Source organism: Paramormyrops kingsleyae, chromosome 1 (assembly GCF_048594095.1).
Source record: "Paramormyrops kingsleyae isolate MSU_618 chromosome 1, PKINGS_0.4, whole genome shotgun sequence".
Taxonomy (NCBI): Eukaryota; Metazoa; Chordata; class Actinopteri; order Osteoglossiformes; family Mormyridae; genus Paramormyrops; species Paramormyrops kingsleyae.
In genome coordinates, this window is record NC_132797.1 from 7,894,839 (window position 1) to 7,920,239 (window position 25,401).

Consider the following 25,401-nt stretch of genomic DNA (forward strand, 5'->3'; position numbering starts at 1 on the left):
GTCAGAGCAAAGACAGCCCAAAGATTGGGCATGCGGTAGGAACAGTCACGTAAAGGACAACACGGGCATCAGCACAGCTATGTACTCCTGATGAATTCAGTTGGACATGGACGCCACCCTTAATTCACTCGTTACACAGAGCGCCTCACAAGCCAATCACAGGGAGGAGCAGAATGTCACATGTCAATCAATCATCCAATGGGCACTAAGCCCAATTTGGATACTTTGATGCTGAATCAGTGACTGGAAAGACAACTGAATTTTGTTTTCCCCATTAGTAAAAACAACACACACGTCACAGGAAAGCTTCAAAGGAGGATGAACGCTACAGGATGTTAATGTGAAATCGGAGAATGTTACTGAGGAACCGGCAAAGTGTCACGCTAACCGTGCCAGTCTGGCAGGTATAGCCCTGCAACAACAGCGACTGCAGGACAGCATGTGCGCGCGCGCGCGCACACACACACACACACACACACACACACACACACACACACACACACACACACACACACACACACACACACACACACACACACACACACACACACACACACACACACACACACACGTACACTTTGCCTGAGTGTCCACTGGGGCAAAACAGACTGTAGGTTAAAACAGAAAAGAAGCACAAAGTGGATGGGGGGGGGGGGGACGGCAGCATGGATGCAGTTACAGAACCAGACAGGTGCCAGAACACAACAACACACAGAGAGACGGGTATTAGGAAAAAAATGGTTTAATATTGGAGACAGAAGCAAAAAACAAAACCAAACAAAAACACTGCATCACACAAGAACATACGTTTACAAAAATAAGTCCGACTGCTCCAGCTACACAGGTAAGGTTCACAGCAAAAGGACATAGAAACCTAAAGAACTAAAAGGAAAGAAAAGAACGCTTCTATAGTCTAATACATTTATCCACTTAAGGTGACTAAATACGGCTAAATCCTAAGTTTTTCCCCCGTTATAAACAGCATGATACAGAATAAAATGAAACTTACCGCTCTGTAAATCGACAAACTTCCATTAAGTATTTAACAGCCAAAATAAAAGCAGTCCCACTAAATAACTATAAAGGCGGGACTGTGGGACGTGAATCGCAAAGCCAAAGATCTTTTAAAAAAAAAAAAAAAAAAAAATCTTATATTAAAACGCTTCTTCCTTACCACCATCTCGAAATCGGACTCAGGAACCACTTGTGGCCTTGCCATCTGGCCAGATAACGAGGCCAGACAGTTTTTCAGTTTTTTTTCCTTTAATCTCGGTATAAAAAGTTCCACTAGTACAAAATGCATAAGTACAATCTGTTGTAGAAATAGTTAAGCGGCCTTCAGTTGTACTTTTAAAATCCCATCTATTGACGAAGCCTAATGTGTCATCAAATGAACTGAAAGCGCGGCGACAGGTCCCAGGGGACTTTGGCTCTCAACACAAATACTCAAAACTATGCAAATTCTTAGGAGTCAAACCAAAGAAAATATATTTGTCCACAGGCAAGCTTTCACGGCACAGCAGATAAAATGGGCACATTTTCTCCCCCAAATGCAATAAGCCAAAAAAACCAAAGAAACAAACAAGTTTTTTTTTTTATTGTTTGTCATTGTGGCATCGATTACAAAGGGAACAAAAAAACAAACAAAAAACAGGAGGTTTGAAGTTTGAAGAAATGAGCTCTGCGCCACCGACTGTCGGAGAGGCCCTCTGAGGGGCCCCGTGGGGGCAGCCGTCTCTGGGGACATTGTGCTTCTAAATCGTTCCCCACTAAGGGACCCAATACTCCCTCTCTGCCCAGCACTGTGCTTTTGGGAGCCTCAGAGCTCGTATTTATAGGCTCTTGGGGTTCTGCGGATATTAAAGGGGGGAGAGGGGGTACCTGCAGGAGATGATCTAGGTCCTACATGATGTGTGCGTCGGGGGTGTCACAAAAATGTTACTGTTGAGTCAGATTATCTGTCCCCACCCAACACGGATGTACTACTTTCTGGGGGGGCGGGAGTAAAAGGATTCTATGTGGATTGGCTCGGTAAACAAGGACGGGGTCTTGGAGAATTTTAACAACTGCTAAAAGCAGAGAAGTCCTTATATCTACAGCAGACACGCTTCTGTAGCAACAGTGCTGAACGTCTGCTTCCTCTGTGCTCTGCAGATACCGTGTTTAGGTCATTGACGGCCTCCAAACACTCCCTGTTTCCACCAACACTGATTTACCACACACCTCAACTCATGCTTGTATGCCGTACAATTTAAGGCATGGTTTGCAGTTCCCAGCCTGGGCTCTGCCTGATGATTCCAGCACCTCCCTTACTGCACACTGCCAGACTCAAGGCAAAATTACACCAGGAGCTTAAAATGCCTTCACTGTTTAAGTTCTGGTCCCATCACACCTACAAATCGACCAAGAGACATAATACAGAGCCGGAACCCCCCCCTGAAAATAAGGCCACAGGTGAGCTTGATAAAATACCACCTGAATCCTTTTGACTCTAAACCAGTGTTTCCCAATCCAGTCCTCGGGGACCAACAGATAGCCCAAGTTTTTTGCTGGGAGCTGGGACAGAGCAAAAATGTGGACCGTCTGGCAGGGAGCTCGGAGGGAGCAAAAACATGGACCGACTGTGGATCCCCGAGGACTGGATTTGGAAACACTGCTCTAAACAGATATGGAATCCTGAGGGATAAACTGAACTCTAAACCCGGCCGGCAGACTGGGCTTTGCGTTGCCATTTGACGGTCCTACCTATCCTGATTCAGGCCCCCGTCCCTGAAAATAACGACCGAGGAAGCCGCTGTTCTCGGTGATAAAAACGGGGAAATAAAGCCGAAACGAACCCTGAAATACTTCAAACAGCGGAACACCTTCCGTTACCTTTGTTTGATGACCGATTAAAGATGGATTCACATGAAGCCTACAGTACGAGCACAGACCATCAGAGAAATACAATCATCTCCCTCTCACAAGCTCATTAAGAGGGACAACTCCTCTCTCCCGTGACCCAGAGGATCACTGCTCCTCTGCACACCCTCTGCCCAGTTGTGCCTAGCTATCCGCTACAGGCAGAGGGGCTTTTCAGAGAACAGGCTCGCTAATGCTAACTGCGACAAGCTCTCTCCTCTGAGGCCGGCGCCCCCTGGTGACAGCTGAGGAGACACCCTGCACCTGACTGACAAAGACTACAGGGCTCCACATGTCCCCCCCCCTCACAATAAATGGTGGCATGTGCCTGTGCACACCTGCAGACTGTGACTGCCAGAGGTCAATGGAAGGGGTCTGCCTGTAGGGGGCATAACCACAAAGGGCTTCCGCAATGAATGCAGATGGAGAGCGGATTGTGAGGTTTGCCTTTACAGCACAGGAAGCGTGTCTGTGAGAGTGTGTGTGTGTACATGTGACAGACGGGCACTTTTTCCATCCTTACCAAAAAAACGAATAAAAAGCAAACAACATTAACAGTTCCAGGCAACAAGACCACAGAATAGCAAGTTAAGCTTTTTTTTTTTCTTTTTTTTTTAAACTGTGTCTTTAAATATAATGGATCCATACAAAACACGTAAGTAATAAAATACCCATGTTATCAAATAAGTTCACCCAAAGTACACTGAAGATTCAGGCCAGGAGACCTCTGAGTTTTGGCACTAAACTCCACTTAACTTTTTTTTCTCTTTATAAGAAAAGAAAAAAGGGAAAAAAAAAATCACATTTTGCCGAACAACAAAACACATTTACAAATTGTTTCCCACAATAGAAAGAAAAAAAATAATAATACTGACAGCGCTTACAAACGATACTCCACTTTTTGGAATTGCAAACAGCGAATTACCAAACAAGAATTAGCGCAAATAGAGAAAGAAAAGAAAAACAAAAGAAACAAGAGTATTATAGCAACAATCATAATATGAAGGCTTCATCTATTGTTCAAGTAAACCAAATTTTAGTTCTGTCTTTAAAACATAAAACAGTTAAGACCCTTGGACTTGTAATGACTCCACAACGTAATTCACAAAAAGCACCAACGTTAATGCAAGTTACCCCTGTTTTGTTTTTTTGTTTTTTTACTTTTAAACCCCCCCAATCTATACATTTAGACAGTATAAAATATAAGTCATTTCTTTTGCATTTAACCACGGATTGTCTAACTATGAGTCAGTTCAGCAAAAGGTGACATGAACAGGTAGCTTCCCTCCAAACAGGGCAAATCTTTATTTCATATATATATATATTTTTTTAGTTTTTGTCTTTTTTAACTTTAAACTACTCTAGAAAAAAAAGTGGTTCTGTCAATAGATTTGAATGAGAAAGTCACTTGAAATGGCCTTATCAAAATCTTTACACTGCCTGAAAAATGTAAAAACCATTACAGAGCTCTGAGAGATTAATACTACTCACACAGTTTGTTTTTTCTTCAGAACTGTTTGGAAGTAGTCTGTTTGCCTTAGAAACCGACACTGCGCCCCCCGACCCCTGGCAGCGGGCGGGAGAGCAAACGCCGATCCCTATGTTGTACTTTCAAGTTTATTTTCATCAATTTAAAAAACAAAACAAAAACAAAACAAAACAAAACAAAAAGTCCAACATGGAGACAATGCAAAACAAACCCCCCCCCCCCTTTGTAGAATAGCCTTTCCTGTTCCATTTCAGGCTTTTTCACACAGAATTCCCACCCGCCCAATCCTGCCTTCAATGTTCAAAAAAGTCAAAATGAGGTCATGCAAAAAAACTCCAAAAAAGATCAAGTTAGGTTCAGGAGGTCAGGAAGAGGAGATCAGGTTATGATCGGGTGAGCTGGGAAAGACATCGGGACAGAATGAGGAGACGATGGGCCTGACTCTGGGGGGGCGGACGCTGGGGGCTGACGGCACGCAGACATGCGAGCGAGCAAACGATGGGCAAACAGGCATGGGGCTGGTCTAGGGGAGAGAACAAGGCAAAGGAGACGGTTACACACAGAGTCGCCACGGCAACGGAACATCCATCACATCCATCACGGAGACGGGCCACAGGACGACGGAGACGGTAGCACGGTCAGGATAATTGGCACTGCACACTTTACGTTTTGTATCGAAATAATACACATACAGGAGAAATCACATTAAAAACAGAATCGCACACACAGACAAAGCCACACACTCTCTGCAGCCAAAGAGATCCATCGGGGACCAGGGTCCAATGGGACGCAAGGAGATGGATGCCGTTTTGGAAGAGAGAGACTGACGCAAAAGACGACGTGGGAACAAGGCCGCACAGCGAAAGGGGTAAGACAGCATGACAGGAGAGATAGAGAGAGAGAGAGAGAGCGCGAGACAGAGAGGACGAGCAAAGCAGACAGGTGTGACTGTGGCTCCAGAGAGCAGATGGGATTTCTGTTCTCTTGGCACGAGACTCTGGATTCTACAGGACTCCTTCAGAAGGCTTCGCATCTGCCAGATCTGCTCATTAAGTATCCAATAAATTAACAGCAGGCAATAAATAAAGTCTTTTTTTGAGGCAGTAAAAATTTTGTATAAAAATAGAACTGCTTTTTTTACAAACATAATGTACAGGCCAGCGGCTTTCAGTACTTGAACTTTATCTTCCGAGAGACATCAAGTACCTCTGCCCCGCCCTCGGTGACACGCCTCCTTCAGAGAGCTTCCGCATTTCCAGATCTGCTACCCACGAATCCCGTTTTTTTTTAAATAAAGACCAATGTGATCTGACCTAGTAATGAATAGTCTAATTCTTTGCTAAATAAAAATCACCGCTAACGTTAAACGTGGTTGGAAAGCATTCGGTTTTGGTGCCGGCGACGACGGGCAAGACCAGTGTGGCATTAAGCCTGTACACCCCAGTGCCAGGGCAGGGACTAGGGCCCCCCCTTCTGGCACCAGGGCGTGAGGTCAAAGTGCAAACGCCTGCCTCTAACAGAAATTTAAAAAAGAAAAAAAAAAAAAAAAACAGTCACCATCCCAGGTTCGTTAAGAGAACACTGTTGATTTTTTTCCCCAACAGTTAATAAATAGTTGACAAAAAAAAAAAATTTTTTTTACACAACTAAAAAGCTAATAACAGCGGTTTGTCCATTGAAAGTCTATGAAAAACTAATAATGGGAATGGAAGCGTTTGTGTAGAAAAATATAAACAGAACAAAACAAAAAAAAAAAACAGCATCAGGCTCAGTAACGAATAAAAAACAAAACAGGAGACTTTGTCTCCCTCTGGTGGTGAGAGGCAGTCAGACCCCGGTGGCTCGTGGAGGACTTACCCTAGCAGTGCTAATACGGGAGCGCTAAGGGCCCTAGTGCTAAGATCAGTACGGTTTGCTGTCATTCTTGGAGCGCTTCAGCTGCACCTTGAGCCGCTTCATGCCGATCTGGAAGCCGTTCATGGCCTGGATGGCGGCCTGGGCCGACACCGGATTATCGTAGCTGACGAAGCCTGGGATGGGGGGGGGGGCAGGGGAAAATGAGATGGAGGAGAAAAACACGCAATGAGAAAGACAACGTGATTGTGCCTTTGCACAGTCTTTGTCCAATGCACTCCGAAGAGCCCTGGCGTGGGAGGTGTGGGGGCCGGGACTGGAACAGGCGATTGCTGACCAGTCTAGCAGTGCGTTGGAGTGTGTGGGAGCACGTCGCAGCATATGGAAGTGTGTCGTGGCATGTGGAGGCGTGCCGGAGTGTGTCGTGGCATGTGGAGGCGTGCCGGGGCGTGCCGGAGTGTGTCGTGGCATGTGGAGGCGTGTCGGGGCGTGCCGGAGTGTGTCGTGGCATGTGGAGGCATGTCAGGGAGTGCCGGAGTGTGTCGTGGCATGTGGAGGCGTGCCGGAGTGTGTCGTGGCATGTGGAGGCGTGTCGGGGCGTGCCGGAGTGTGTCGTGGCATGTGGAGGCGTGTCGGGGCGTGCCGGAGTGTGTCGTGGCATGTGGAGGCGTGTCGAGGCGTGCCGGAGTGTGTATTGGCATGTGGAGGCGTGTCGGGGCGTGCCGGAGTGTGTCGTGGCATGTGGAGGTGTGTCGGGGCGTGCCGGAGTACATGGGGGGGCTACGCACCGAAGCATTTGCTCAGATTGGTCTGCTTATCGATGAAGACTTTGGCCGAGATCACATTCCCAAAGGGCATGAACATTTGCAGGATGTCCTGGTCTCCAAACTCCTGGGGCAGGTGGTATATGAAAAGGTTGGCACCTTCTGGGCCTGAGGAGGAAAGGACAGGCAGATAAGTCTGGTTCATTTTGCCACCCCCCCCCCCCGAGTGCCGCCCTCCTCACTCACCCTCCTTCTGGCTTCCAGCGGCTCCCTGCTGTTGCAGCAGCGACTGGCTGTACAGGGTGGGCAGGGCCGCCGCGTACTGCTGGATTCCCGAGTAGGCCTGGCTCAGGGCGTCGACGGAGCTCGTGGAGCCACCGGCCAGCCCCGCCCCCAGCCCCGCCCCCAGCCCGCCGTTCAAGGCCGCCATACCTGAGAGCAGGTGAGCAACTTTACATAAAACCCAACAATAAAGAAAGAAGATTGAACTTATTCATCAGAGTGTCGTACCGGGTCCACGCACACATGCAAACGCAAACACATACACACACAAAAACATAAATGGGGCAGAGATACATTTAGATGCATGCCAATCGCAGGGACACACTCAGGGGCCACTTTATTAGGTACATCTTTCTGGTTTTGGGTAGGATCCGCTATTGCCCCTAGAACCACACCACAGATAGATTTCTGAGTTCTCTCTTCAGAGAAGCCCTCCCACACACCACTGTCACACTGAGCCGTTATTATTTGCACTTGTGCTCTTCCTGTTAGCTTTAATGAGTCTGCCCATTCTGGCCCTTCTCACCAACACGTTTTCAGACCTTCCCGTTGGATGATTTTGCTTCTGTAAACGCAAGACGCCGCAGGGTGTGAATATCCCAGGATGGCGGCCGTTTGCGTGTCGCTGGAGCCATGGTGTCTGGCACCAATAATCACACCGCATTTAAAATCGCTCAGATCACATGTCTGAGCCGTTCGCAGTAACCGATCCTCTGTCTGCGTGCAGGTGAGTATAGAATTACGACCACATGATTTGCCGCATGTGTTAACGGGATGTACCTAACACACTGGTCGCTGAGGGTGTGTGTTTACGTGCAGTTAAATCACACGCACATGCACACAGAGGACCGGCCATTCAAGCAGCCAGAAAAACAGCAGGATGATGGAGATAAACCGACCGAAAGACACCCCCCCCTCATCTCCACCCGGAATTCGCCCCACGCGTCCAAAATCCACAGGATACGCCGGCGAGCCGCTCAGAATGGACGCAGGGCCCTCGTTATTTCAGGGAGACAGGCGGTAACGAGGCCAAACCTGACAGTCCGCGGTCGTTAACGTAAATTTGTCAGGCCACCGGCTGTCAGCGGCTGCGGGAAAGTGGCCTCACAATGGCCAGGAACGGCCAAAAAAACACAGCGAGGGAAGGTCTGCTGGGAACAATCACTCATTAATCCATAGAGCCCGCGAGACCTTCCACATCTGACTAAACAACCAAATACTACACACCAGTAACCACCATACACTGGTGAAAACCCCCAACTATTCCTAGTAGGTTTGGTTATTTGAATAAATATCCTTTTGGAGAGTGAGATCGTCTCTCGGATCGGCGGCGATAGCGACAGGCTGCTTCCTGCGGCCGTACTGAGTAGCCGGGTGGAGATTTAGCTCAGCGAGTGTCTCTTGGAGTCACATGACATGGGCAGGGTGTGGGGCGGAGGGGCGGCGGGCGGAGGGGGGAGGGGGGAATACTCACTGTTGACGCTACCTGCTAGTGCGTTGATGTTGTTGAGGCCCACGGTAGCACCAGCGAGCCCCTGCAGGGTGCCCAGGGAGGTCAGCGAGCTCATGGCAGCTCCTGGGTTGGAGCTGGGCGTCGTCACTGCTGCTTTGGGGCAGGGGGGCAGATGGGGAGGGGTGGGGGGAGGCAGTTAGAAAGCAGAGACTGACCCCACAAACCAACTTGCATGCGAGTATCAGTAACCCAAATGACCCAGGCTGCTAAAGCATTGGCACCGACTAGGAATGAGAGCGCCCCCTTCTGGGCACACTAGTCTGAGCCGGATAAACAGCAGGGGAATGTAATCTGACATTATATGCAGAAGAATGTATACACACACACACACAGGCTTGTAATTATATCCTTGTGGGGACTCTCCATTCATTTATATGAGGAAAATTCTAATCCCAAGAACATGACTTTAAGGTTGTCATAGTTAGCATTAGCATTTTTCCCATTGAGATGAATGAGCGGTCCCCATAAGGATAGGTATACCCTACATGTGCGTGTGTGTGTGTGTTTGCTCTGTATCCATATTCCATGTAGAGTTGTGAAGCACCAGAGGTTTAGTCTCCTTAATGTCACAGACCAGTCAGATGTCTGCAGACCCCCTGCTTTTATTTCCTTTGTCTCTCCTTTAGTTCTTCTACCCTTTACAGTAAGAGACCTCGGCAGTGAAGGAATGCATAACAAATATTGCCACGTCCAAGAAGTGTTCAGCATCTCAAATTTTTCTCAAATTATAGACTCTTAAAAATAGCCGCCTTTTGCTTCAATGACAGCATTGCAGACTCCTGACATTCTCTGCCAGCTTCCAGATGTAGCCACCTGGACGCTTCTCCAACAGTCCTGAAGGAGTTTCCATAAGTCCTGGGCTCATGCTGGCTACCTGCTCTTACTCTTCATTTGAAGTCGTCCCAAACCGGCTCTGCAGGGTTTAGGTCGGGGGATTGTGGGGGCCAGACATCTGTCACGGCAATCTATCTCTTTGCTTGTTCACAAGATAATACTTACTGTATAACCTTAAGGTGAGCTTAGGGTCATTATCTTGTTAAAAAACAAATGATTTTCAGTATGTGTGTCCAGGCGTTTGACTTTTGTACTGTATTTTATATTCAAATGTGGTGTGTGTTTGTGGGGGGGGGGGATTATCTTTATATTATGATGTTCCCCACAATGTAATAAAAACCTGTCATTTTGACATTGTGGGGACTATTTTTCAGCTCCCCAAAAAGATCTGTGAATGCAATCAAAAAACTAAAAATGCCAGAAGTTTTGAATTTTGTTTGATTATTTATGGATAAGGTTAGGGCTGTGTAGGGGTTAACCCCTACCCTAACCATAAGTAACCTAACAAGATACAAGAGTTTTTGCATTTTTAGTGTTTTCATAGCAGTCACCGATTTTTATAAAATGGGTGACCCTTATGGGGACCAGGAAACCGGTCCCCATAAGGGGAAAAAAAAACGGATATTTATCACGTTATGGGGACATCAGACAGGCTCACACACACACACACACACACACACACACGGCTCATTAGCATGCCAGGGCACGGCGTGTATCCACTCGCGGGTATGTGGGTGGACAGGCCAGCAGACCAGACCCCCCACTAGATTTCACATTTAAATATGGGTCTTTTCTGCAATCTATTTAGTGTCTTGGATTTTTGAGAGATGCCAGTGAGTGCTAGCTGTTTGATGCTGTGCAGTGTTTAAAAAAAACATTGAATAATAAGAGACGAGAACTTCAAAATAAATACTAACAACTCAATTAAAAATGCAAGAATCTGATTGGGGGGGGGGGAGGGTGGAGGATCAGACAGCGAGGAAGGTGTGAGAGAGACCGGAAAGGATGATTAATGCAGAAATGAAGGGCAGACAGAGAGAGGGAGGGAGGGAAAGAGGAATAGAGAAGAAGGGAGAAGGAGAGAGTGTATCAGGCAGCAAGGAAGGTGTGTGAAAGAGACCGGAAAGGATGAAAAATCCAGAAATGAAGGGCAGACAGACAGAGGGAGGGAGAGAGAGAAAAAGGAAAAAAGCAGAAGAGAGAAGAGTATCAAGCAGCGAGGAAGGCGAGAGGGAGAGGGAGAGTGGAAAGGATGAATAATGCAGAAATGAAGGGAAGAGAGAGGTAGAGGGAGAAAGAGAAAGAAAGAGAGGAATAGGGAAGAAGAGAAGGAGAGAGAAAAAAAATCAGACAGTGATGAAGGTATGAGTGAGAGTGACCGGAAAGGATGAATAATGCAGAAATGAAGGGCAGACGGGGGGAGGGAGAGAGAGAGAGACGAAAATGGAAGCAGGGAGAGAGGGAGTGAGAGAGAGGGGGACATGGAGAAAGGGAGTAAGAGAAAGACAAGAAGAGGGAAAGATAGTGAGAGAATGAGAAAGAGAGGCAGAGCAGCCAAGTGTGGATGTGTGTTTGGAAGGACACAAAGTGCGGCCCCCAGCCACAGTTTACCTGGACTGGCCAGTGCCCCAAGCGCAGCACTACTGGCAGTGAGGCCACCGGCACTGGAGGGGCTGCCAGTGCCCTGTGCCGCCGCAGCCGCCGCAGCCAGCGTGGCCAAGTTCTGCAGCTGCAGTGCGTTCATACCTGGGGAGGGCGGCAGAGGGTATCCATCAGGCCAGGTAGAGTACGCACCTGTTGCGGGGAGGGGAGGGGGACTCAGTGCATGCCTTTTGGGGGTGGGGGTGGAGGATTATCATGGAATAATATCACGTCACCAGAAGCAAGCGTAAGCAGCCTTCCCACTTTTTACAAAGAGACTTCCGGAACAAACTCAAATCATGCCAATATAAAGAACCGAGTGCCGTGACACGGATAGACTGTCCAGAAGGTCTTTGGAGGCAGCATTAACATTTAGGGCTTGTCGGGGGTCCCTGGCTGTATGCCCGGCTGGGGGGAGGGGGCACAAAGCTAACACCCAGCCTGATGCACGGCTGTTGGCGCCGCCTGAAGAGCCATCTGTTACTGGGAAGCTTTAAGGAATGACGGAGGATGCAGGGTGGGGCTAAGCTGGAGGTCAGAGGTCAGGGGGTTAAAAGGTCACAGGCATGGAGGTGGAGACCCTGTGGCGGGGCGTAGTTCGGGTGTGACACTTACCTGCCATCTGTTGGATGCCACTGAAGGCGCCCAGGTTGCTGGATGAGGTGGCCTGCTGCAGCAGCTGCAAGGGGGGAGCACAGAGTGTCAGGGAGGGGGGGGGGCAGTGCACTCCCCCTGGCTTCACTTCCTCTAAATGTATTTCAGTGGTTGCAGCACATAGATGTGCAGCTAGGGGGCGTTTGCATGTCATTTTCATTACAGAGACCTGACTCGAAAATGGGGGGGGGGGGTCACTTACTGCCAGATACTGTGGAGTGAGGCTGCCCAGGCCTGTCAGGTTCCCCCAGGTGGAGGCGCTGTTGAGCTGCTGCATCTGCTGGGCAAGCTGCTGTTGCAGCCGCCGCTGCTCTTTGTCCTTCTGCGTGTCAGCGAACTTGACCACAATGGGGGAGGAGCAGCCCTGTGGGGGGGGGCAAGGACGGGACAGGGGTCAGACTGACACAAGCCAGCTGATTGGTGTCAGTGAGCAGAGCGAGACATCACTGTCCCTCACACAAGCACTGAGGGGAGGGACCAGCATAATGACCAGGAATGTAAACACTTCACACATATCTGGGATATCTGTAGTCAGTGTTCATTTATTTTTTAAGGGGCCATTTCTAACATCTACCATCACCCTTCAAGACACCTGCCTGAGAATCGCTGTACCAGGGTTGGCTTTAAAGTCCCCGGAGCGCCCTCTTTAGGGCAGCGACAGCAACGTGCGGAAGATTTCTGACGGGTCGAGCCGAAATAGCCCCAATCCGGCCTTAGAGCTGCTGCAAGCCCTCGGAGCGGCAGAGCTTAATTAAAACACTGGGCAACTGACCCACTACCAGGTTAGACACAGAGCTGCTCCCTCAGGCAGAAGGAAGCTGACCGAGAGATACTGCTGGATTGAACCTAGTAAACAGTCCTAATCTGCTCCTGTACCCCTCCCTCAGCCAAGAACATTTACTGAACAGAACAAAAAACAAAGTAAAAAAACTGATGATTACACGCTGAGTCAGACAGGCTCACTTTCTCCACAATAACTACTGTCTATACAGTAAAGGAGAAAAAACAAGTGAACTCCCAGGCCTTCAGGGGGGGGGGGGGGGGAGGGTACAGCCTGTTTACAGCAGACCAGATGCCCCCAATAACAGGCATGTTCTCCGGGTCAACCTGGGAGCTCGCTGTGTGCGCTGCCGGACACACAAACCGGCACTCCCTGACCGGAACCTTCCACCGCTTCTCCTATGTAGCGCTACTCCTAATAAAACATGATGTTTCAGCATCTCAGAGGACAGCGGGTGGTTCTTATGATGAGGCTTGTTCTCATTCTCCATAAAGAAGCTGAACACAGGAGCTATAACCTTGGCTCTGTCTTCAGTGGCCCTCTGGGGCAGCACGACGCGGGTCCCATTACCACGGTCCGTCCTGATTTAGAGAGGGCAGGGAGAATGGGACAGTACGCAGAGAACGGGGGGGGGGGGGGGGGGGAATACTGTACCTCCATAGTCTGCGACTGATGCATGGCTTTGATCGCGTTCTGCGCCATGGTCCGGCTAGAGAACGTGACGAATGCACAGCCTGTAAGAGGGATGACAGGAGAACAGAGAGGAGAGAAGAGGAAGGGGTGAGAAGATCTGACAACTGTCATCAAACGCTGCCACAGGGCAGAGCTCACAGCAGGACAACAGCCAACTTCAACATCAATCCCAATAGTAACGTCAACACCTACACCAACGTCAACACCAAAACCGTCAACACCTACACCAACGTCAACACCAAAACCGTCCACACCTACACCAACGTCAACACCAAAACCGTCAACACCTACACCAACGTCAACACCAAAACCTAGAGGTGGGCGATAAATCGATTTTACCGATTAATTCGAATTTACAGTTCAGGACGATGTGTTTTTATGAAAATCGATTTTATTACTTATTTTACACGCGAGCGCCAAAAGCGGAACTAATTATAATGCAACACACCGTTCTTCACAGGTACATTAGCGCGGCGCACCCAAACACTGTAGCCGATTCACAAACACGGCAATGGTTCGGTTTTGCGCCGTCGGACACAGACCAAACAAGTCCTCGTTGCAAAGTCTGTTTAAAAACTGTTGCAACCAAAGGAAGCAGCACGACAAATTTATTCCAGCACCTAAAGCAGAGGCACATAGCGGAGTGGGAGAAGTGCAGCTCCCAGCGAAATGAAAATACCCGCAGCACCAGCACAACATCCAAAGTTAAGCATGCAACCGTCCCTGACACGTTTTCGAACTGTGTGCCATATGATAAGAATGGGGCACAGTGGAAGGCGATAACAGACGCTGTCGCGATGTATATTGCAAAAGACATGGTGCCCATACATACTGTGGAAAAGCCGGGATGCTAAAAGCTTTTACACGTTTCTAAAAGTGTTTACAATGGCGTGGTCTGCCATCTCACTTACAAGCATCTTTTTTGGCTTGTCAGATTGCACTTTAACTCTAAAGTAAAAAAACAAAATAAAATTTAAAACTTTGTCATCTGTAGTTTGATTTTGAGTAGGGGAGGGGAAAATCGATTAAAATCGAAAATCGGATAATTCAGGCCATATCGCCCAGCTCTACCAAAACCATCAACACCTACACCAACGTCAACACCAAAACCGTCAACACCTACACCAACGTCAACACCAAAACCGTCAACACCTATACCAATGCCAACATTTACACTAGTGGTTTTCAATCCTGTTCCCGGCAGATCCCCGGTCAGAAAGTTCTCATTCTAAGCCACACTGCTTTCAACCTGCCACATTCATTATTAGCCTAAGGACCACCTGGGTTGGAATGAAAACATTCTGGCAGGGGGTCCCTCCAAGGACAGGAGTGAGAACCTCTGGTCTACACCAATGGGCAACGTCAGTCTTCAGTCAACAGCATCGACTAGGGAGCCACTGTCCATCTCGGCCCTTGGAGTCCAAGTGGTGAACATTCGAGACACATTGTAACGCTTCAGACAGGGTACCTGAAATCTCGTCCCAACCTACCATCTCAGACTAGGTGGGGGGGGGGGGGGGGGGGGTAAGGTTCTCATTAGCATTTATATTGCACTACCATTTCTTCCCTGACCAGCATGTCAGCTGAGCGTGGCCAGTCATAACAATCCCTGACCTCCACAATGCCCATTTCAGGGTCTCGGGAGATCTGTCGTGGCAGGTGGGGGGGGGGGGGGGGGTGTCACTGTGGCACAGATACACACGAGTCACGTGATCCCATCAATAATAGTTTCCATTATTGGCAGCACCAGAAGCCAAGCAGAATTAAAAAGCCGTAATTAATGACGACTAAGGAGCATCCTAACAGCCAGAGGAGGCCTAGCTGAGGATGTACCCTGAGCTATGTGTGAAGCAGGTGCCCCTTCAGAAAGACATGGAGGAGATCCCATCCAAAGCCACCAGCACCTGGTCACCAGAGGATCCTCCAGACTCTCGGCATTCACACCAGGGCAGTCACAGGCTGTCTGCCGATTGGCTGTGTAGAGCTTCCACTTGATTCTGATTGGCCGATGCAGAATCACCTCAGGCTGGTGATAGTTGGCCAAAGTCCTTTGCCATCTACAAAGATGCCTGATGAGCTAATTACGACGTGAGAAGCTGGAGTGTTCATTACCTTGCGTCTTTTAAAAAAAAAAAAAACACTGCACATGGCTAAATGAGCTTATATACGTATACACAACTGACAAGATTTTCTCTTCAGTGAAATCAACTCCATGCCGTCCCATTTTCCGATTCGCGGTTTGAGAAACACGGAGGACATCTGCTTCCCCAGGCCACCTTCATAATGTTTCACTCCATATTTTAATGTGGGACTTATTTTTAAAAAAAATTACAAATTTGACTAATTTAGCCTGACACAGATGCGATAAAAGGACTGAGCAGGAAGTGGGCCTTGGACAGGAAATGGGTTCAGACAGGAAGTAGGCTAGGTCCCGAGGCTCCGCGCGCGTGCCGAGCACTCTTCGCTACGGAGGGGCCGTGGGGGGTGGGGGGACACTGCGGTCTAATGCCGGCTGGGGCCCCACGCTGGCTGTGCAAGAAGGGGACCTACTTGCAGAAAGCGAAAGCCTATTTGTCAGCGGCAGTGAGCAGGGAGACGCTCCTGCGAAACAGCCTCATTCCAGCTCTCTCTTCTGGCTCCTTCAGAGGAGCACGTTCCCTTCCAGGCACACTTCCGCAAATAGATCTTCCCCGCAACCTCTGGGAGCGCCTAACCCAGGGGGACTTCCCACAGCCGCGGAATATTCAGGGAGAACGAGGCAGGAGCCCGGAGGATGCTGGGAAGGTGCGTGCGAAGAGGGGGGCGTGCGAGGTGGCAGGTTGGAGATGGGGATTCTGGGTAGGTGGAGGACTGCGTTGCCTAAGAGGGCAAACTAAGCCCCAAAGACGCATGAGGCGAGGGGTGAGGTGGAACCCCAAACAGAATCGGGTGGGTGGAGTTACATGTGAGGCTGGGAAGGGTTAGGGGGGGGGGGGCGGCCTGCCTCGGACTGGCACTCACCTCTGCTGAGCCCGTCCGGACCGCGGAGGATCCGGCACTCCTCGATCTGTCCGAACGGCAAGAACATCACCCGGATGTCGTTCTCGTTGCACTTTTTGGAGACCATCCCGATGAAGAGCTTCCTGTCCTCCACAGCTGAAGGGGACACAGCAGTGACAGGACTGAGCAGGTGCGCGTGACCGACCCCTCGAACCTGCTCCCTCCCCTCCATCTCTGACCCCCAGTCCTCAACTTGACATCATCTCTGCTTAACCTTTGGCAGACCATCCCAGATAGACATGTGACCATGTGCATGTGATTCAGGTGTGTGTGTGTGTGAGAGAAATGCTGCGTGTGTGGATGGGATCGTGAGGCTGCGTGTATCTGCGAGCGCGACTTGGTGTGTGTGTGTGTGTGTGTGTGTGTGTGTGGGGGGGGGGGGGGGGAGACTGCACCCCCAACATTCAATGTGCCGCTAATCCAATTTGTTTTTAATGAGGAAGCTGTCAGCTGCCAGCGTGGGACCGGGCAGATAAGCCCACTGCACTCTGGGAAATCAATGCCGCACTGCTTTATTTTGCCGTTTGAACTGTTGGTGCGTTTCAAACGAACCATCAGGATGTGCAGGAGATAGACGCCATTTCGAAAGCTTAAGCCCTTTGTACACAGTCTATCACCCTCCAGAAAGATTATGATACTTCAGCTGTGTAATTAATTTGCGGTCAAAAAAAAGCAGGATTGTATGATTTACCACATATTCCCCCACACTGGCATGAAGTCACAGCTGGACCTCAGGAATGTCACAAATTCTTTGGTTTAAAACTAAACGCACCCCCTGCTTGTAAAATAATGCATTAAACGAATAAGCTGATTGTCAGACAACCAACAGAAACAGGTTGGCTTATTCTGAGGAGGACGCTGGTGTGATGCCACTACTTTAAGAAGCTGGTCTGGGACAGCAGTGTCACCCAGTCTGGGACAGCAGTGTCACCCAGCAGTGTCACCCAGTCTGGGACAGCAGTGTCACCCAGCAGTGTCACCCAGTCTGGGACAGCAGTGTCACCCAGTCTGGGACAGCAGTGTCACCCAGTAGTGTCGCCCAGTCTGGGACAGCAGTGTCACCCAGTAGTGTCACCCAGTTTGGAACAGCAGTGTCACCCAGTCTGGGACAGCAGTGTCACCCAGTCTGGGACAGCAGTGTCACCCAGTAGTGTCACCCAGTCTGGGACAGCAGTGTCACCCAGTAGTGTCACCCAGTTTGGGACAGCAGTGTCACCCAGCACTGTCATCTGGTTTGGGACAGCAGTGTCACCCAGTCTGGGACAGCAGTGTTACCCAGTCTGGGACAGCAGTGTCACCCAGTAGTGTCACCCAGTCTGGGACAGCAGTGTCACCCAGTCTGGGACAGCAGTGTCACCCAGAAGTGTCACCCAGTCTGGGACAGCAGTGTCACCCAGCAGTGTCACCCAGTCTGGGACAGCAGTGTCACCCAGTCTGGGACAGCAGTGTCACCCAGTAGTGTCGCCCAGTCTGGGACAGCAGTGTCACCCAGTAGTGTCACCCAGTTTGGAACAGCAGTGTCACCCAGTCTGGGACAGCAGTGTCACCCAGTCTGGGACAGCAGTGTCACCCAGTAGTGTCACCCAGTCTGGGACAGCAGTGTCACCCAGTAGTGTCACCCAGTTTGGGACAGCAGTGTCACCCAGCACTGTCATCTGGTTTGGGACAGCAGTGTCACCCAGTCTGGGACAGCAGTGTTACCCAGTCTGGGACAGCAGTGTCACCCAGTAGTGTCACCCAGTCTGGGACAGCAGTGTCACCCAGTCTGGGACAGCAGTGTCACCCAGAAGTGTCACCCAGTCTGGGACAGCAGTGTCACCCAGTCTGGGACAGCAGTGTCACCCAGTAGTGTCACCCAGTCTGGGACAGCAGTGTCACTCAGAAGTGTCACCCAGTCTGGGACAGCAGTGTCACCCAGAAGTGTCACCCAGTCTGGGACAGCAGTGTCACCCAGCCGAGGACATGGAAGACAGAATGACAGAGTGACCCAGAGCGTGGAGGGAATCGCAGGGAGGTGACCGTGTATGGAGGACCGTCATGTGACTCCATGAGACCAGGCCGACCCGCCAGCATAGAGCAGAAGGCTCACCCCCATGAGGCCGTGCCACCTGGCTGCTCGCCAGACCCGGCAGCTGCGGGCGTCCTCCATTTCTATGTCAACGCATGTCATGTGACCTCTGGGCATCCAGCCTGACTGGCCGCTGCCAGGCCGATGTTAAGGGACTAACAGGGACATGATGGGACATTAAGGGATTTTAAGGGACTAACAGGGACATGATGGGACATTAAGGGATGTTAAGGGACTAACAGGGACATGCAGGGACATTAAGGGATGTTAAGGGACTAACAGGGACATGCTGGGACATTAAGGGACAGGCAGGGGCACAGACAGCCACAGTGAATTCTGTGGCTCATGCTGGATGGTCCCCGGCCCAGACGCAGTGCACAGTGACGCTCATCAGCAGCTGTCCACAAGTCTCAGCTGAGGTGTCAGTCCAACATTTTAAATCAGAGACCCTGTCCTCACACACACACCATACTGGGATTTCAGAAGGATGCTCCCCTTCCCCCCCCCACTCACCGTTTGACTTCTCACTGTCCGCCGGCTTCATCTGGATGGGATGATGCATCTGCAAAACAGAACGGGGACACGATTCAGCACGACTGCACAGACCTGACCCCGGCGAGCCGGCGAGGAGCGAACGGCGCCGTTTTGTGGAGACACGCTTCAGACAAACAGCTTGGTGGTCAGAGGCAGGAGAAGGTCGAGCCGCGGGGGGAGGGAGCGGAGGAGCCGGCTGATTTATGGGAGAGCAGAGACACCTGACAGCGGGGTCTGTGCTGGGTCGGCCGCCTGTCTGACACAGGCCCGCTCGCCTGTGGAGCGCACAACAGCCCTGCTGCCTACCCATAATGCCTCAGCAGGATGAGCACCAATACCAGGGAGACTTGGTTTCTCCAATGGGATTGAACCTAGTAACCTGCTCCGTCACCCGTTTGCTTGGAAGGCTGGTGGACAGTAATTCTCTCCGGTGACAGTGACAATGATGTTCGGGGAAAAAAAAAAAGCCCACATGCCCATCCCTGTTTCCAGTTAATCACCAAACGGCAGCCAGGACTCCAGTACGGATGCTGGTTGATCTACCTGATTTCTCCATTGGTCAGCGTCCTGGGCAGAGGTGGAAAGTTCAGGTCCAGAAAGTATGAATCCAGACCATGGTTTCGTTTCAACCAGCCAGTACAGTTACTCTGTGAGTTTGACTCTTTATACTCAACTGGTAGGTTGAAAGAAAACCACGATCTAGATGTGTGCTTCTGGACCTGAAACTGCCACCTCGGGTCCTGGGCACAGCTACCTTTGTGAGATGGCCTTCACTGATTAGGTAAGACGCCACCCCTGCCTGGTTGAGGATGGGCCAATTGGTGACAATTCACTCAAATCGCCATTATTTAAGCCGCCACTAGAGGTCACCTTAGTTCTTGTGACCTTAACATGTAATTCTTCACACACTCCATGCCTGGGAGGGAATAAGGTTTCCGAACATGACGGATCCGGCTCAGCTGTACTGCGGGAATGTCCGGAGCCTGCTTGCCGAGCTTCCCATCGAAAGAAGCCCTTGGCCGTTAACTGGCATCGTCACACAACGCACAGTGGATCGTTAGCGATGAATTGTGGATAATTACAGGCACTCAGCAATAATAGAACATTTTATCATGTAAACGGCCTCTAAAGAAATTACATTGGTAAGCCGACCATCTCAAGTAGGAAGCCTAATTTAGGCATGTCCTCGGTGGCGGGAGGGGGGGGCGGGGGGCACTGTAGCCATCACTGGCCTGTATGTAGCGCATTCCTGTCTGTGCCGCTCGTTGCCATGAGTTTATCGATGAGCAACACCCCCCCCCCCCGAACTGCACACACGCCTCATCGCTACTCCAGTCTTGGCATTTCACAGCCCCGGGGGCCGGGTAGATATCAGATAGCCTCCCCCTGGGAGGCAGGCCAGGCTGTTATCGCCGCTCCGAGGGATTCACGCGCCATGCCTGCAATTACTGCCCTAATTCAATTGATTCCTGTAATGAGCTTCTGTAATGACACTGCTGACGGGTGCTGGGCCTGCAGGTGCTGTTTACGGTGGGCGTCTGAGAAAAAGCAAAGTGTCTGTGAGCCTGTATGTGTGTCTGTGAGCCTGTATGTGTGTCTGTGAGCCTGTATGTGTGTGTGTGTGTGTGTGTGTGCGTGTGTGCGCTCAATGCACTTTCCAGCACGCAATCCAATAAGATTCTCGGTTAAAATCCTTCTTCCCAGAAATCCTGGGATTAGCTTTTCCTGCTTTTCCATTGAGCCCCCCTCTCTCACAGGTGCCACTGTCCCTCCCCCTGGGCCATGACACCCCCCGAAGGAGACACTGAGTAACTGCGTGTGAGCTCATGGCTTCTCGCACGCGCTCATACGGGGGACAGGATGGCGCCACGGCGAGCAGCAAATTAAAGCTCCGCCCAGCAGCTCCAGAGAGTAACTCACAAGGACGAATCCTCAGCTGGCAGCTTGAAGAGCTCACAGATCCATCACATCTCAGACACGAAAAGGCAGGAACCTGATGTTAAACTGACACCATAAAATTAGCACAGCAGTATTGCTGCACACGCACACACACACACACACACACACACACACACACACAGTAATGCTGTACACATGCTGTAATGCTGCACAAACACACACACAGTAATGCTGTATACACACACACACTGTTGTATCACAGGCATACATTTGTATATTCAACCTGAGATGAACAAAAATGTGGAAATTATGAACAGAACTGGCACCAGATGTGACTCAAAGGTTTCCTCTGATATCCAGTGCTCAGCAGTGCAATATGGGTACTGGGCCACTGTGGGGGGGGGTTGTACGTGGGGGTCAGACCCTCTGAGTCATGCTGGCACTGATGGTATTCCTGCTCCTCCATCTCATTGGCACGAGGCCACGAGCCCAGAACAGCAAGTGTATACAGGGGTCTCCGGGACAGCTGGGGAGCGGGGGGGGGGGGCACAGGCAGGAAGTGGGCCGGGGGGGGGCACAGAGGCTCTGGCAGCGCTGCTTTCCTCTTTGGAGGACAGCACTGACATACCCCTAATCCCTACAGCGGCGTGTTAAACACCCCGAGCTCAGAGGCAGATAAAACCCTCAGCGTGTCGTTACGTCGCGATCGATTCGGGCCCAGGCTGAGCCGGTGAGGGCGGTGGGGGTGGCGCAGCGAGGCCCATGTACTGGGAACGTGTCCCCCGTCTCCATCAGATCCGCTCGCGGCCCAACAGGTGGCCACGCGGCCGTCTTACGGCCATCTTCCGGCAAATGGGACATCAGCGCGTCTCTCCGAAAACGCCAACCCTCGCTTCACGGGCGTGAGAGAGGCGTGAACGTGACATAACAGGGCCGCTCTGTCGAAAAGTTAACTCCGTATTCCGCCACCCGCCTCCGTCTCAGGGTTTCCATGGCGACCGCAGCCCACCCTCCGCTGCCAAAGTGTGGCAACTGCCCTCGGGAGGAGGTGCTGACCAGAGCCCCCGCTGCCCAGGACTGGCCGCACACAACAGACAGAGCAAAGGCAGGCGGGCGGCCATACTCACCCCAGATAAGGTCTTTATGTTATGCAGGGCGTTCTGAGCCTCCAGGGCAGCCTTCCTCGTGTAAAACGTCACGAAACAGCACCCTGGTCAGACAGAGAGACAGAGGGAGGGGTGAGGAGGTGAACGGGGCACTGAACACACATCGGGAGAGCTGACGGGGTGTGGATGGTGCTGCGAGATTGCCTACCGTCCCCGAAAAGGGGAGGTCAGAGGGCAGCCGTCACCCCCATCCAACAGCCGGAAGAGGACAGTGACGGACTGGAGACCAAGAATGGGCTGCGGATCCCTGCATGGCAGCATCACACGGGCAGGAGCCCGCAAAGCACGGGGGAGAACGTACGTGACATAAGTCTGTTTCAAAACGTTTGTAGCTTTAAAAAGGTCAATCAGGCTGATATTAGAATCAATCTGCTCTTCAGGACGTCAGGGACAGACACAGGGGACTGGAAAGATCCGGAAGAGAGCAGACCTGCCAAGCACTGCACATCCCTCACATGACGCGGTCAAAGCAGAAGCAGTGGCTTCACGCTCCAGTTCAGTCAGTTCGGACAGCAGCAGTTTACACAGAACGCTCAGATAAGCCCAGAACACACAGGAAAGCTTTCGAGAGCTTCCCACCGACAGTCGATCGGGCAGTTATAGCTACGGCCTCATCCTGGGCCCAATTAAGCCTTGAGTGACCACGTCAAACAAGGCGAGGCCAACTATGGGCCCAGCAGAGACCACATCGCGGGCCAATCAAGGCCACGGCCAGGCAACGTGAGGACAAAGACCAAGCCAGACCCAGACCAGACCACACGAAGCGGAAAGCTACCACACAGAAGGCATCGTCAAACCCATCATGCCCTTAGAAAGAGCTAGAAAAAAAAATACATGCAGCTGTAAACAGAGGAGGAGGGAGAGGTGGCTCTGATAGGAGCAGGAAAGGAGAGAGCAAACAGCACCGACGCTCGAGTAGAGGAGGAGTGCGGCTCCGGTTGGGGGTAGGAGAGGAGGCCCTTTATGCGAACAGACCCACTGGGCAGCCCCTCATTTCCGGGGAGGGTGTGTATAAACACACAGCGCTGTCAACAAAACGACAGCATTTCCTAACCGGCAACGTCCCACAGCCACCTGCTGCTCTGACCGAGGTTCCCTGTGTGATGCACAGAGGACAAAAGGACAGAGAATACACCTGTAAGCGTGAATCGGCTCCAGCTGAACAAACATGACAGGCTGACGTGCGTCAAGCTGCATATCAGTATCCACACTGCACTTTCCAACACATCTTTGCAGAGGATCATCTCGGGATCTTCTGCCTGGTCCATGCACCCTGTTCCAGCCGCTCCCCTCAGATAACAGGCATTAAGCACATCAGAACTGCTGCCATACTCAAACGCCGTTGTTTTTTTTTGCAACGCATTTACAGTAACTCGTAAAAGATACTGAAAAAAAACACAAATATGACTGACCCACCAACAAGAAAACAATCAGCATTTAATAGCTGGATTACAGGAAATAAACACAGGTATGGGTACGGGCGCAGACATGCTGCCCGGGCTGCCCTGTGTGAGAGGCTGTGACAATCAAATCAAGCGAGACCCCCTGTAGATAATCACCACAGCTCAAAAACAGCTGATGCACAACAGACTATCTAAAGCGTGCCTGGCAGACCCCTGAAGGTAACCGGCCAGCCAATAAGGAAGCCCCAGGAAGCACAGGCCCCCGACCTGGCCCCCTCACCTCCCGGCCAATCACAGACAGGCATTAGATGACTCTTCCCTTGGCCGTACTAAAAACACACTTGCCTATTTTCACATGCACACGCTGGCATTTTGAAAAGACCCCCAGGCCTACATATATACTGCATCACTGTATTATTAGTACTGCAGTGAAAAAGATCCACCAGCCCTACATATACACTGTGCCACTGTAATATTATTATTGCAGTGAAATGATCCGCCGGGCGGCCTACATATACACTGTATCCCAGTATAATTTATACTGCAGTGAAATGATCCGCCAGACACAGGCTGATACAGCGGCAGTACTGGCTCCGTGCTCATCACCCCCTGACCCGTTAGGGCATGAAAGTGCCACCTACAGGCCTGTCTCGGCACTGGCAGATTGACACTGGGTGGCTCGGTGACCTCCCTGACCCTGGGCCTCCAGGTGGAGTGGGGGGGAATTAATCCTGCAGCAGTGTGGCTCACAAGCACCGCTTTCTGTTTACCAGGAAGCCAGCAGATCAGCCTGGAAAAGCGAGCAAGGTTCAGCGGGTTAACTGCTAAATGCCGGCCTGACGGCACAGTGACACTGGGGCAGTGTGGCCCCGCACAGTGTTGCAGAAACGTTGAGGAAATGTTAGCTATGGACGAGACACCAGAAATAAAGCCAATACCTCAAGCAGGAGTAAGTGTCACATTTAAAGAGACCAACTAAGTAACTGGTTAATTCAACAAGAAGTTGGTTAGATGGGAGCTTCAGCGAATAACCTTGGGCCTGAAGGGTCATGCCGCCCAAGCTCTGGTACCTTTGCTCTGTGGCGGGTTCTGGCTCCGGTCTCGAAGGATGTTGATCTGGTAGACGGTGCCGTATGGCTCGAACAGCTCCTTCAGCTCCTTCTCCGACCAGGACCGCGGGATCTGGCCCACAAACATCTTGATGGCGTCGGGGTCAGGCTGGTCAGAGTGCTCCAGAGCTCCATTCATCTTGTTGGTGGTCCCGTTACTGACAGAGGGGAGACAAAAGGGGGCACTGTGTCATGTTCACACTACTTTCTGGTGGGTCGTCTCGCATGAAGGGTGTGTTCAGCTGTTCACACACACACATACACACACACCTGGGGTTTCCAGGAGCCCCATGGTGCTGTAACAAGATCGTTACATTTCCACTGACTCTTCCAGAACCTGCTGGGATTTCTGGGAGTAAGTCATGTGACATTTAAAGGCACGGCGACTGCTCGAATATCTTTGTGTTAACCAGACTTCTCTCACACACACACAAACAGGCCTCAAAGCCCGTTTCAGACATATGTAGTGCACATATACGCATAATGAGCATATAAGACCAAAAATATACTATAGCTCTGCAGTAAAGCAGCAGAATACCAGCACAGAGGAGGAGCCTTCATCACAGACACAGACACCAACGGCCTGATCGGTACCATTCAGCCGGACCACCAAGACGCAGAGCGTGTCCGGGCCTGTCCCTCCATCCGGGACAGCCTGGACATCAGCCTTAAGTTAAACACGCCTTTGCTAATTAATCTGATCTGAAGAGGAGAGAACAGGAGCTTTGTGACGCCTCCCCGACATGCCGCAGAACCAGAGACCGAGTGTGCGAGAAA

At 50.9% G+C, this 25,401-nt stretch overlaps 1 protein-coding gene across 4 annotated transcripts; it reads right to left on the reverse strand.

Annotated features, from left to right (window-relative positions):
- Positions 1-726: 726 nt before the first annotated feature.
- Positions 727-25,401, reverse strand: LOC111842410 (CUGBP Elav-like family member 2). 4 transcript variants are annotated; one of them, XM_072706670.1, is made up of 13 exons: positions 24,895-25,401; positions 24,586-24,782; positions 22,074-22,156; positions 19,027-19,075; positions 16,407-16,541; positions 13,368-13,447; positions 12,135-12,296; positions 11,894-11,957; positions 11,249-11,431; positions 8,765-8,893; positions 7,255-7,440; positions 7,033-7,176; positions 727-6,420 (listed from the first exon to the last, which is right to left on the reverse strand). In XM_072706670.1, the coding sequence occupies exons 1-13, from the start codon at positions 24,993-24,995 to the stop codon at positions 6,293-6,295; spliced, it is 1,641 nt and encodes a 546-aa protein (XP_072562771.1). In that variant the 5' UTR covers positions 24,996-25,401; the 3' UTR covers positions 727-6,292. The 4 variants fall into 4 exon arrangements, with proteins under 4 accessions (XP_072562771.1, XP_072562739.1, XP_072562832.1 ...); XM_072706638.1 differs by having other exon boundaries at positions 7,255-7,458; XM_072706731.1 differs by having other exon boundaries at positions 11,249-11,383; positions 24,895-25,400.

What these genes read in the sequence shown, in the direction of transcription:
- LOC111842410 (XM_072706638.1), bottom strand. Translation starts at nt 24,995, where the DNA reads ATGTCACATGACTTACTCCCAGAAATCCCAGCAGGTTCTGGAAGAGTC. An exon ending in TGGGGCACTGGCCAGTCCAG is followed by an intron (nt 8,894 to 11,248) that starts GTAAACTGTGGC and finishes GCCCCAAAGCAG; the next exon opens with CAGTGACGACGCCCAGCTCC. An exon ending in CAATCTGAGCAAATGCTTCG is followed by an intron (nt 6,421 to 7,032) that starts GTGCGTAGCCCC and finishes CCCCCATCCCAG; the next exon opens with GCTTCGTCAGCTACGATAAT.